Genomic DNA, 13,446 nt, shown 5'->3' with positions numbered 1-13,446 from the left:
TTCTTTGCGGTTCCTTCTGTTAGTTTGAGGTGCTAAATACGAGATTGGAAGCATTTCTATCTGAACTACTAGCTAACGAAAGGAGAAGCTCAGATAACAACACACACAGAGGGAGAGTGACTTCTTTCTGCTCAGGTACTCCACTTTATCCACACAATAGTTACATTGATGCTGTGGATATTTTGCTCCTTGCAGTGTAATATCGAGACTCCTGCTTCCTAATGAAGGAGGCGGTCAGGGGAAACCTGCGACTCATCCTGAATCGGCTCTCGCTCTTTAATCCTGATGAAACGGAGTCAAGTGGGACCCCTGCATCCGAGAGCGGAGACGCGCCAGCTCGCCTTTTTCAAAGCCACCATCACGAGGCCGACGGCGTTCACGCCTCCCATCATTCGTCGACGTCATGAGAAGAAAGCCAATGAAGATGACATGCAGCGGGAGCCCAGTGGATAAGGATCACACAGCATACTGTTGACTGCAGGCAGCCATCTATGAATCTGGGCTCTCTGATTTGCTGCGTAGAAGAGCCACAGTGCCCCCTGGTGGAGGAATCAAAGCAGTCTCAAGCAGAAAATCAGCCTGTGGTGGTTTCTGTTTATACATTTGAACTTGAAATGTGGAAATTATACATTAATATATCCCCAAGTTTAAAAATATATATATATTTTGCCATGTTGATTTATTGGAAACATGTTTACAGAGATATTGAATCATTAACTCCATTGTTTTTCCTCCTGTAATGAAGCATACCAAAAAGGATAATTGGTTAATGCTTTATTTTATGGATCCTTTAATTGACTTGTAATTTCCTTCAAGGTTTCCTGCAAACAGTTATGGGTTTTTGGTACTAATTATAATGAGACTATTCTGATGTTTCTTTTAGTTTATCAGCATATTTAAAATAAAAATTCACTCATCACTAAAACATATTTGTTCACTTGCATGTTGACTTCAGGGAATGGGAGTTACATATCAGTTTCTTTCCAGGAAATAATCAGGAAACCCGGGACTTGTAAAATAAAGTGTTGCTGAATGTTTCAACATCTTCGTCTTCTATGTCAATGTTACTATACAATATTTATTACTGCAGAGTGCAGATATTACACGCTTTAAATATGAACGTCTGCATACGGAAGAAGACAGTTTGAAGTCGGTGCTTGAAGCAGACTTTAGTTCGGTCCCGATGTGGACATTTTAAAGAGTCATCGTGATTTATTCTCAAAAGTTTGACGTAAATTCTTTACATGTCTTCTTTATTTAGGAAATGGTATTTGAACTTTATTTTCAACTTTTTCGTCTTCTTTTTCAACGTTATTCTTAACATTTTGACTTCATTCTCCAAATTAAAAATGTTGTTATACTTTTTTTTTTCTCTTTTGCCTGGCGCTTATACGGAAAATTCTTAATTCTCAAAATGCCAAAATAAAAATGTTATTCCTCTGCTGCGGATTTATGCAACAGATCATCTACGTGTCATGGTTCTCTGCTTGTGTTTGTTCGGCTTCATAGGTTTTCCCTCCTTTTCTTTTCTGCGTATCACCTGTGTTTGATTAGTCTCGTCAGCCCTGCTCTGGTCCCCTTTGTTTCAACCAATCAGTTTCCAGTCCGCCCTCATGTCTGCCCACCTGTGTCTCGTTAGTCTGGTGTATTCAGTGTTCTGTCATGCCAGTCCTTTTAAATATGTTTGTTTGATATAAACATGTTTCACACTGTGCAGCTATACACAATTCTTTGAGAAAAAAAAAGGTCTGGCGATACTATCAACAAATCCCATGTGAAGAGCCAGACAAAGACCGAATGCATTTGTGTGTAGCAACGCTCAATATATCTTCTTTGTCTGTGCCATAGAGCTCCATTAAAAACACATCAATGAGCCTCACTGTTGTAGCAAGAAATGTTCAACTGTGATTTCATTTTAATGCTCAATAGCAGTTTGGAACTGAGTTGAAGAGATTATTAACAGTGTTAAAGCCCATATGTGTATAAATGATGGAGATGTAGTGTTTCAGATGAGCAGAAGCAAAAAAAAAAAAAGCATCATTAGCAAAATAATATATATTTTTTTGGTTCGGGTTAAAGTTGTCAGAAGAAAAGAATCCCGTAGTAAGACAATGCCGTGGTGGCAACCTGTCAATCACAAGGTAGTCCCGTCTTAAAGGAAACCTGGCTTCATCTCACTGTCTTTTGGTTATTGGTTGTCACCATCTAGCTTTTTGGCCATCAACATCTCGGTAATGCTGTCGACATCTTCTTGTTTTGCCGACGACATCTTGGTTTTTGGCTGCCGACATTTTGGTTTGTGGTCTCCATCTTGGGTTTTTGCAACCAGAAGTGACTGGTTGAGGGTGGAGTCAAGTACAACTGAATGCTGATTAAGACATTTTTAGCAACTGAAAGGGTTAAAGTTGTAAGAACAACACATGGAGGTAGCCACGCCCTAAGGTATGTGCTGCTTTATGGTCTATTTGACTTGTAGACAATCAGAGGAGTGGCCTCTGATGGCCATTAGAAAGAATGCAGGTTTAAGGCATAATAATTCCACTAGTTGTCCCATACAGAGGGGTTGTAAAGTTACAAAATAGTTTTGTTTGCTTCTAAAAGACAGTAAATATCAGTCAGTTTGGGAAATCAGTCTGCCTAACACTGCCTAAACCTTAACCTGCCTAACCCTAACTCTGTTTGAACCTACCCCTGCCTAAACCTAACCCTGCCTAGCCCTAACTCTGCCGAAACCTAACCCTGCCTAGCCCTAACTCTGCCGAAACCTTACCCTGCCTAAACTTTACTTTGCTTAAACCTAACCCTGCCTAAACCTTACCCTCCCTAAACCCTAATCCTACCTAAATCTAACCCTGCCTAACCCTAACTCAGCGTAAACCTAACCCTGCCTAACCCTCACTCTGCCTAAGCCCAACTCTACCTAAACCTTACCCTGCCTAACCCTAACCCTGCCTAACCCTTACTCTGCCTAAACCTTACCCTGCCTAACCCTGCCTAACCCTAACCTCGAACCCTCACAGGAAATGTAAAGTGGACTAAAGGACTCAGGTGTGTTTGGGTGACGGCATGTTAATCCAGAAAGCGGTCCAGCATGTTCTGGATGTTTTGGAAGGCGTCTCTGCCCAAGTAGTCGGCCTGTCCGTTCTCCCACTGCCTGCGATGCTCCAGCCTCTCCTTCTCCGTCTCCCTGTCCGTCTCCGTCTCCATGTCCGTCTCCGCAGCTCTCTGATCAAGCGGGAGACCAACACATCAGTCTTCAAAGGCAGTTTATCACAAGAAACATCAGACTCTCTATTCTTTTGTGCATTGCGTTTCATCTTCACGCACAAACAGAATGTGCAATTGAGCGTATGAAATCCGAACTGGTAGATCGTCATCATTCTTTTAGGCTCATTGTATAAACACTTTCAACTAACCTGCGTCTTATATTACATTCAATATCACCTCTCAGGTCTGAAAATAGACACACTGAGCTGGAAGAAAGACATCACTTTCTAATAAATGGATGTTTTATTTATGGTATGAATCACGAACTGTTGATTTATGTATAAAGAGTGAGACGTTAACAAGAGCAGCTTTATGAATAACTACATTTAGAACTGGAGACTGGATTGATTGATGTCAAAAAGTGTAGTTCCAATAGTACAAATTACACTTTAATAAGGCAACCATATGAACCCTAACATAGATGATAGGGATGAAAGGGATGGTACTGGCAAACATTTTTAGATTTGGGAGGACTTATACACACTGAATCAATATTAGGGAGTGTACTGTTACTGAAGTATCACAGTTACTTCGTTGCTGGAAAAAATAAAGTGTTGTTGTCTAAACTACGTAGTTTTGTTGCCTAGACCTAACTACATAGATTTGTTCCCCAAACCTAACTACATAGTTTTGCTGTCTAAACCTAACTATGTAGATTTGTTCCCTAAACCTAACTACGTAGTTTTGTTCCCAAAACCAACTACGTAGTTTTGTTGCCTAAACCTAACTACGTAGTTTTGTTGCCTAAACCTAACTACGTAGCTTTGCTGTCTAAACCTAACTATGTAGATGTGTTGCCTAAACCTAACTACGTAGTTTTGCTGTCTTAACCTAACTACGTAGTTTTGCTGTCTAAACCTAACTACGTAGATTTGTTGCCTAAACCTAACTATGTAGTTTTGCTGTCTAAACCTAACTACGTAGTTTTGTTGCCTAAACCTAACTATGTAGTTTTGTTGAGTTTTTTTCATTTGTTTGTTCACCGCCATCATTTAAACCTGTAAACATATTTGAAAGTGCAGCTTAGATGTTTGAGATCTTAATTTTGTCGGAGGAATAGAAGTCAGAAAGGAAAGGTTTCCGTACTGGATCTGTATCAGCGTCTGAGGCGCCATCGCTGCCCTTTGACCCCTCTGCTTCTAAGACTGGATCCTGGATCTCCGGCCTCTCGGACGTTCCTGACTCTCCTCCCCCCGGCGGTGTGTTATCTGTGCGGGAACGCTGCACACACCAAAGTCGTGTCACTCCCAGAACAACACTGTTGATGTACATTCATGGCTGTCGTCACGTCGTCTGTTCACGCCGATCGTACGGTCTCGTTTGAGCACAATGCATCACGTCCAAAGGAGCGAAACAAATGACAGAAATGTAATGAAAAGCTCGGAGGCAGATAATAGAATCTGTGTTTTCTTCTTCTGCTGCAGTCAAACGCAGTCAAGCAGAAATACTCATACATTAAGAGGAGCTAACAAGAGGCTCTTGAGCTGCCTAATAACCCACCACAATAATCCCTCTGATGCATTACAAAGAAAAGCAGCCATGCTAATAAGGCCATTCATTTTGCTAATTAAGGGATCGATCAGCAAACATGACTTGTGATTACTTCACAGAACATGTGTCAAGGAGTTTTTTTATTTTATTTATTTGATGGAACTAGCAGTGTTGGCATTGCATGTAGATGATCATATTTTGGCGTTAAAGCACGTACTCTTTGGTTTGTGGCGAATGTCCGATGTTGAACCAATCAACCGGATCGATGCGATATGTGAACTATAAACAATACGGTGAAAAATACGTTCACTTGAAATGGAAAATGAAAATACAGTTTTGATATGGGAATGTCATTTTTAAGGGGGGGCCGCACTCGGTCAATACAAGGGCTGCGGTCGAATAGTCAAAAAATGAGCCCGAACTCCTATTCCTAACTCCTATTCCTTGACGTCTGGGGGAACCGTCACAGGGTTAAGGAAAGGCAGTAGGAGAACTCAAAAGGATTTAGGGAAAGTCATCCACGGTGCTCAGAGAATCCGACCGGACGTTCTACTCATTCATTATAATGCTGCTGATGATTGACAGCTGATGATCGACACCGGCGATTGACGTGCGTCTGCGCTGGAGAAACTACAATAATGGACGACAAAAAGCCACTTCTCCCCATTTCTCCTCTGAGAGTATGGCCACACCCACATAGACCTGAGAAGAGGGTCACCTGAGTGTGTGAACCATAAGTGTTCAGGGCCTTTGAACCACCATTCTTTTGGCTTCTTTTTTGACAGCTCAAAAAGCTATAAACCCCAACAATGATAAATGCTGTTGACAAAAAAATGCTCTTTTTCCCCCCATCCAGTAAACTCAAGGCAGCACACCATTTATATGGAGTTGTTTTTGTGTCCACCTGATGAATGTGACTCCCATACTCTCTCTTTTTGCCTCTCGACTCCCGAGGGAAATAGCTGCTTCTTTAGTTGCTAAATGCTCACCAGCCGGTGCTCTGCAGGCAGCGTACAGTGAGTTTACCAGATCACTGAAAATAGCTGCTGTAATGCAGGATTATAAAAGAGTTTTGTGAGCCACGCTGAGCTCAGGGGAACACAAGCAACACCTTAGCAACGCTATAAAGTCACGCTCCCTCTGTGTGTGTTGTTATTCGTTGACACAACCGGGCCGGCCTAACCCAAAATTGTACATGTTCTATCGGGACATTAACATCAGTCTCCAGGGTGAAAGTCCTGTGTTGTCTTGTGTGACACTCAGTTTGGGTCAAGAGCAAACGCGATCCGCGACAAAATACGTTTCCCTTCGTAACGTAAATTGCAATACGGTGTTGTTGTACGGGAACATACATTTTAGGAGCGCAGGCTGGTAAAAATGTGTAGCAGGCGCCTAAAAACCTGGGATTGCAAGAATTTCCATACAAATACCTCTGGTTCAGGTGGTGAGTGAAGACTCTCAGAAGGGGGTGGCAAATGTACGAGGGAATTGTCCCTGTTTTCTTTAAATTGCACCTCAGCTTCCGCTCCCCATTCTTGGATCTGCAAAAACAAGGGAGGGTTTTGAGTGTTGGGACGACAACCAGTAGAGGTGCCGTGTTTGTGTTCCAGCCAGAATTGTGCAGCAGCTTATGTATCTGATTAACAAAACCTTTCAAGCTAAAGAGGGGGAAGTCATCAGCGAAACGCTTGACTCGAGTGCTTTTGGAGTGAAAACCTGCAGAGTGTTCCGCCAAAACGTGGCACACCCTTGACTTCCTACACCACAGCATGGAGTGAAACCACGACACATGACTCACACAATTGCACATAAATGTGTTGAACTATGAAATGATGTATTTTCAAAGGAAGGCTACTAGAAATGATGGTGTAAAATGAATGAATATTGACTTCTTTTAGTGTGTTTTTAAAGTCATTAAGCACCCGACTCTAGATACCAGTAGAGGGCTCCTCCCATGCTTAGTTAACTTGTATGAAACTGGCTGGTGCAACGGATAGAGAAGAAAAGATGACATAGACGGCCCCTACCGGTTGGGGTCTCCCTGGCACAGATTGCGTTGTGCCGCAGAGGTATTCCCTCCACCACAGAGACACGAACCGGTCCATGGGGTGTGAGCGGGGATCGCCCCGCCGGCTGCTGGAGCTCCAGGGTTTCATTGGTCCTATGAAATGAACAATCTTTGCTTCGTGGCCGAACCTGCAGGAAGAAAAACCATCCAACATAGAATACGTATTATATCTAATATTGGATCCATCCTAAAGTATATAATATATACAGTATATATAGTATAATCAACTGAAGTGAATTAATTTTTTCTTTTGCACTGAAGGGACGCAGTTTTAATCCATTCCGAAACACGCAATTAATGACAAAACAAAACATGCTCAAAAACAACATAGTTAGCTTTAGGTTACAAAACATAATGTCTATGGAATTTAATATCACAAAATGGCTTGTTCTAACGGGACGCTATCTATGGTCTCTTGAGTGAAAGTCCTGTGGGGTTTTCTTTTACCCGTCCACCACCCAGACCTCCTCCCTACTTCCACGGACTCGTTTGAAACTCATTTGTTGAACAGCAAGAGCAATCCATGGGTCATTCCGTGTCATTTCATCAAATGCCTCCCACCTGACCATCTCAGAATGTCCTGAAAAAATTCAAGTACAAAGACACACTTGTTAGTAGGACAAATCCAAAATATTAGGTCTCTACTGTCAATAGTTGTCTCACGAAACATCATTGAATGAAGGGTAGTTTAGACGTTTTTTGGCATCATGCTCTGAAAAGCCATTTTTAAACAGCAATATCTGGAAAACTATCTCACCTGTGGCCTTCAAAATTTTCACAGAGTATATCTGTTACTAATAGCCTCCAGACATGAAATATCAGGGGTGTAGCTCAATGATAACCTAGTATGGTAGGTACTTAAAATGTGGCTTGTTGAAATAAAGTAGTACATTTGAAGAGTGGCTGAGCTCCCATTTTTGCAGATAAAAGACTTCTATCACTTCTGCCTCTATCTCTGGTGTAAGCTTAAACATTCTACAAAATATGGTTTCTCTTAGATTATTAGTTTCACAGATATTAAGGCTCAAAAATGGAAGTTAACACATCTATGCCCAACTTCAGAGTCATATTCCAAAAAACTGACAACACGTATCAGTTCCAAACTTACTTTTTTTGAAAGATCATATTCTTGTTAAAATCATATTAAAAAATCAGGAGGGTGTTTTGCCTCAATTTGTCGCAGTGATTTTTTTTAAATCCTGATATTGGTGGGGTTTTTGTGGCCGGGTTTGGTACTGCATGTCCTAACAGCCTACTTGTAAACATCACAGCAGGGCAATTCAATTGTGTTTTTTACCATTTACCAAAGACTTACATGTGACTAAATTCTACTGATAAATTTAGCCTCACGAAAACATTAAAATGTAGCACAGTTGTAGTTACAGAGGCAATAAGTCCTTGAATGTGAGTTAAACATGGTGAGAGCAGCTTTTAATGTCTTAAACCATGAACAAACATAGCATAATATTGAAGACTGTACATTTTGTCATACTTTAAGTACATACATTACACAACCAAATCAAATAATCTTAATTTGAGCATAAAGATTTTACATTACAGTAGAAAATTCTCCAACGTTTGATATTGAATAACAGTGTGTCGACTCACTATGAGGGATCACACATTTTTCATCTTTTAGATCCAATTCCTTCGCCACATTCATTAATTTGGCAGTCACTTTACAAATTGTCTAATGTACATCTCTGCTCTGTTGTGCTCATCTTTTTTGATGGCATACATGCGCCCAGTTTCTGGAGAGGGAACGTCAAATCTTGCAATTCTATGCTGCAGTGGGACATTGCACATCTTCTCTTCTTGGCCAGTAGAAACTCTTGGTAGGGTCATGTGGGTGCATGAACTGAACCAGTACATCTTCATCTTCATCTGAAACATCTCTGATACTTCCTATCCACCATTTCTGATCATACACACAACTCACATATTGTCTCATAGTGAGCATAGAGACAAACTGTTATTCAATATCAAACTTTGGAGACTTTTCTACTGTAATGTAAAATCTTTATGCTCAAATTAAGATTATTTGATTTGGTTGTGTAATGTATGTACTTAAAGTATGACAAAATGTCCAGTCTTCAATATTATGCTCTTTGTTCATGGTTTAAGACATTAAAAGCTGCTTTCAGCATGTTTAACTCACATTCAAGGACTTATTGCCTCTGTAACTACAACTGTGCTACATTTTAATGTTTACGTAAGGCTAAATTTATCAGTAGCATTTAGTCACATATAAGTCTTTGGTAAATGGTAAAAAACACATTTGAATTGCCCTGCTGTGATGTTTACAAGTAGGCTGTTAGGACATGCAGTACCAAAAACGGCCACAAAAACCCCACCAATATCAGGATTTTAAAAAAATCACTGCGACAAATTGAGGCAAAACACCCTCCTGATTTTTTAATATGATTTTAACAAGAATATGATCTTTCAAAAAAAGTAAGTTTGGACCTGATACGTGTTGTCAGTTTTTTGGAATATGACTCTGAAGTTGGGCAAAGATGTGTTAACTTCCATTTTTGAGCCTTAATATCTGTGAAACTAATAATCTAAGAGAGACCATATTTTGTAGAATGTTTAAGCTAACACCAGAGATAGAGGCAGAAGTGATAGAAGTCTTTTATCTGCAAAAATGGGAGCTCAGCCACTCTTCAAATGTACTACTTTATTTCAACAAGCCACATTTTAAGTACCTACCATACTAGGTTATCATTGAGCTACACCCCTGATATTTCATGTCTGGAGGCTATTAGTAACAGATATACTCTGTGAAAATTTTGAAGGCCACAGGTGAGATAGTTTTCCAGATATTGCTGTTTAAAAATGGCTTTTCAGAGCATGATGCCAAAAAACGTCTAAACTACCCTTCATTCAATGATGTTTCGTGAGACAACTATTGACAGTAGAGACCTAATATTTTGGATTTGTCCTACTAACAAGTGTGTCTTTGTACTTGAATTTTTTCAGGACATTCTGAGATGGTCAGGTGGGAAGATTTTCAGAAATTTGATGAAATGACACGGAATGACCCCCATGTCAAAAAATATCGTATTATATCGGATAGAAACCATTGGCCCAAATTACGGAAATGAATGCAAATTTGCGTGGTTAGCTCTAGTCCACACATACAAAAGTGTGTAAAGCGAATCTCACTGTTGAAAAGCAGGTAGGTAGCTGTAGACGGAGCTGGCGCTGAGGTTGTAGACGAATGGCAGGTGTTTGCCGATGTCTTCGCTCGGCCAGCTGCTGAAGAAAGAGTTCAACAGGCCCTGATCGCCCCCTGGTGGCAACACAAACATTCGATGAGTATAGAAAATAGTAAACTGCCTGCTAGACCCAGACACGGAGCCACACGTTACCGTCGAAGCTGCCCTGCTGCAGGGCATGGTCCAGGAGGGCAGCGTGGGTGTGGGGGGACGGTCTGAAGACAAACACGCCCGAGTTGAAGCAGTCGGGCCAGCCGGCGTCCGGAGCCGCCGACAGCTCCTCACGCTCAAACAGCTCGTCCACGTTGCACAGAACCTGAGAGCAGTGGATGTCAGCATAGGAGTGTTGAAACTTGCATTCTCTCTGGCAGCCACCAGGGGGCGACTCCTCCCTGGTTGTATATAAGTCTATGAGAAAATGGTCCTCCTTCTCTTTTGATGTATTATCTCAGTAAACATTGTAAACATGAGTTTATGGTCTCAATCTCTTCTTCATCCAGCATGATGTTCATTTAGTACATTATGGTCCATTTAGAGTCCAACAGACCAGAAAGCAGGGGATGCTTTAAGATGGAGACGTCTAAAAACCAAGATGGTGATCTGATAGTAATTTCCTAATATGTAAAACAACAACAATGAGAACATTTATTTCAGATCCTGGGTACAATGTGGACCTTTGGCCGATCCAGACTACCCATAACCCCACATGTCTGAACGTGAGATGCATGTTCATGAGCCGAGGCCCAGATGACCTTCAGCCTCCCGCTAACATGTTAACACGCCGAGCAAACACATGTGTGCTAACATGCAGACAACATGTTGACCCACAGTGATGTCAGCCGGGTCGATGAGGCGGCAGGTTTACATGCTGGACTGGAGTTATGCAATCTGTTTACACATAGTATGACTATGTTTAGACAGAGCCGTGTGTGTTTGTTTCGAGGAACTCTTCCCAAAGATCAAAGCTGTGGTTTGAAATGTGCTAAACACAATAAAAGTAAATACGTGAAGAAAAACTCTCTCTTGAGGGAAAGCAGTGTGTTCTTTTTTGTTAGAATCATGAAACCTAAAAAACACGTCTTCCGGCCCAAAACCCAGACTACCAGACACAGTAAATACATCTGAAATTATTATGAAATTATGCTGATATGATTTTTGTCTAGTATGTGCTGACATATAGGTGTATACAGTATATGGCACTGTATAAGGAGTGGATGTAGCCATGGTGACGTCGCCCGTTTCGAGCCTCGAGTGGATCATTTTGGCCGTCGCCATCTTGGATTCTTGCAACCAGTGGAAGGAAGTCACCATATTTGGACTGAGGAGGAGCGACGGGTGGATCTGATGAACACAAGCAGCAACCCCGCGCAGCAACCGATCTGGATCCAATCTGGATTCAGGTGTGAAGCTGCTTACAAAGTTAGTTTCATAGTGACGGTAGAGAGGCCCGCACCCTAAAGCACCCCCTGCTTTCTGGTCTGTTGAACTCTAAATGGACCTGTCGATCAGCAGGTAAGCCCCGCCCCCTAAAGCATCCCCTGCTTTCTGGTCTGTTGGACTCTAAATGGACCTGTCAATTAGCAGGTAGCCCCGCCCCCTAAAGCATCCCCTGCTTTCTGGTCTGGTGGACTCTAAATGGACCATAATGTACTAAATGAACATCATGCTGGATTGAAGACGACTCAAAACTAAAGATTGAGACCATAAACTGACTTACTGAGATAATACATCAAGAGAGAAGTAGGACCATTTTCTCATAGACTTCTATACAATCAGAGAGGAGTCGCCCCCTGGTGGCCAGCAGGGAGAATGCAAGTTTAAGGCACTTCAGTTTTGGCTTCGCTTTTTAGAACCGGTGCCTGCCTCATGTATGGATGTTTCCGTACTCACGAGTGTATCCGCATCCAGGAAGACACATTTGCTGTACTGGGTCAGAGTCCAGGAGTGGATCTTGGTGAACGTGATGCCAAGCTCGGGGCGACCTAGCAGGGACAGGCGGCGACGGTCTCCGCTGTCCATCACGTCCACCGTGATGACCTCGTCGAATACGTCCTTCAGGGCGAGCCTGGAGAGAGATCGCTAGCGTTAACCCCGATATTTGCCCTCCCATCCAGAGGAACGTGACACATTACCCACCGTGACGGTCCGGAGACGTTTGGCGTCACCATGGCGATGACACTGCGGGTCGTCCCATGGCGCCGCAAGCTTCTGGCTACCACTGTCGCTCCCTTGCAGTATGAGTCCGTGGTGGCAAGGGTGACGAAGGCCTCGGCGGCTACAGGACGGTCACATGAAAGGAAGAACGCATCACTGATTGGACGGGGTTGCCCCAGCTATTCATAAATCCATACCATCTATACTGGTGCAACCAGAGGATTCGCCCGCTGATGGCCAGTAGAGAGAATGCAAGTGTGTGTATGTAACCAGTTCGACATGATCCCCAGGACTTTTATTTTGTCATGAAACTTTGGTGGAAAATATTAATATTATATTAACTAATATTAATATATACAAAAAACAATAATAATAATAACAATAATACAGTTTGCATTTCTTTGTGAATCTGTAGGACGTCGGTAAATTCAATGTTTTGCAAAAAAAATGGTCTAACACACTTAAGGAGAGGGAAAAAGCAGAAAAGCGTAATAGGTCCCCTTTAAAAATGTGTTGTTGTGTTCCTTATCACCAGATTTCTTTATGTATAGAACTCATAACAAACTGTCATAAACCATAATTAAAGCGTCGCCTTGAGTATTACAGCGCAGCAATTAATGTTAGGATAATAAAATAAAATGTATTCATGCAGCGCCTTTCTTAACGATACAATTTGAGTTCCACACTTTGCTGCTTTATCGCTTCCACACAAATCATTTTGAAGTCCCACCACTGGCAGTCGCCGTGGCAACGGCATCTAAGTTTAGTTTGCCGTTTGAATGATGTAGGATGACGCAGCTCTTTCAAACACTCACAAACAAATTAAATATATATACAAACTGATTTTGCTGAGGTCAAAATGACCGCTGCCACTTCAATGATATTATTTTCACACAAAATGCCACTAATGGTTCTTCCAATCGAGGCATTTATGTCCATAATGGTTCCGCCATAAAGTGTGAACGTTTAATTTTCCCAGCCTGTGGTCAGATGCAGAGACCTTTTATCCCCTGAGCTCAACAAATATTATTGTACTTATTTATAACATCTAGACCATTTATAAGAAGTGACGTCACCTACCGGACATGTTCAATGTCTGGAATCTGTGAATCCAGGATGGCGGTCTCGTCTTTGCACCGGCTGCTGCCAGAACCTTATATACTGAGACCACGAGTTATTATCATGAAGTCCCGACAGAGAAAAGAGTGTGTGTGTGTGCTCGTCTCTCGGTTCAGCGGGTCATTC

General features: G+C 41.9%; 1 protein-coding gene across 3 annotated transcripts; it reads right to left on the bottom strand.

Annotated features, from left to right (window-relative positions):
• Nucleotides 1-2,348: 2,348 nt before the first annotated feature.
• gyg2 (glycogenin 2) lies at nt 2,349-13,395 on the bottom strand. 3 transcript variants are annotated; one of them, XM_084004645.1, is made up of 10 exons: nt 13,282-13,395; nt 12,184-12,322; nt 11,938-12,112; nt 10,201-10,363; nt 9,995-10,121; nt 6,786-6,954; nt 6,189-6,299; nt 4,354-4,488; nt 2,921-3,225; nt 2,349-2,711 (listed from the first exon to the last, which is right to left on the bottom strand). In XM_084004645.1, exons 1-9 carry the CDS (start codon nt 13,286-13,288, stop codon nt 3,070-3,072), a joined length of 1,182 nt encoding a protein of 393 aa, XP_083860771.1. In that variant the 5' UTR covers nt 13,289-13,395; the 3' UTR covers nt 2,349-2,711; nt 2,921-3,069. The 3 variants fall into 3 exon arrangements, with proteins under 3 accessions (XP_083860771.1, XP_083860770.1, XP_083860772.1); XM_084004644.1 differs by having other exon boundaries at nt 2,349-2,878; nt 2,975-3,225; XM_084004646.1 differs by having other exon boundaries at nt 2,349-2,878; nt 2,975-3,213.
• Nucleotides 13,396-13,446: the final 51 nt, after the last annotated feature.

The sequence above is a fragment of the Eutrigla gurnardus genome (assembly GCF_963514095.1).
Source record: "Eutrigla gurnardus genome assembly, chromosome: 24".
NCBI classification, from domain to species: domain Eukaryota; kingdom Metazoa; phylum Chordata; class Actinopteri; order Perciformes; family Triglidae; genus Eutrigla; species Eutrigla gurnardus.
This window is presented reverse-complemented; position numbering and strand designations above follow the sequence as displayed.

Excerpts from the sequence above, each read along its gene's own strand:
- gyg2 (XM_084004645.1), bottom strand. Across the intron at positions 12,113-12,183 it reads AACGTCTCCGGACCGTCACG|GCTCGCCCTGAAGGACGTAT; the intron begins GTGGGTAATGTG and ends ATCTCTCTCCAG. Across the intron at positions 6,955-9,994 it reads TACCTACCTGCTTTTCAACA|GTTCGGCCACGAAGCAAAGA; the intron begins GTGAGATTCGCT and ends TTCTTCCTGCAG.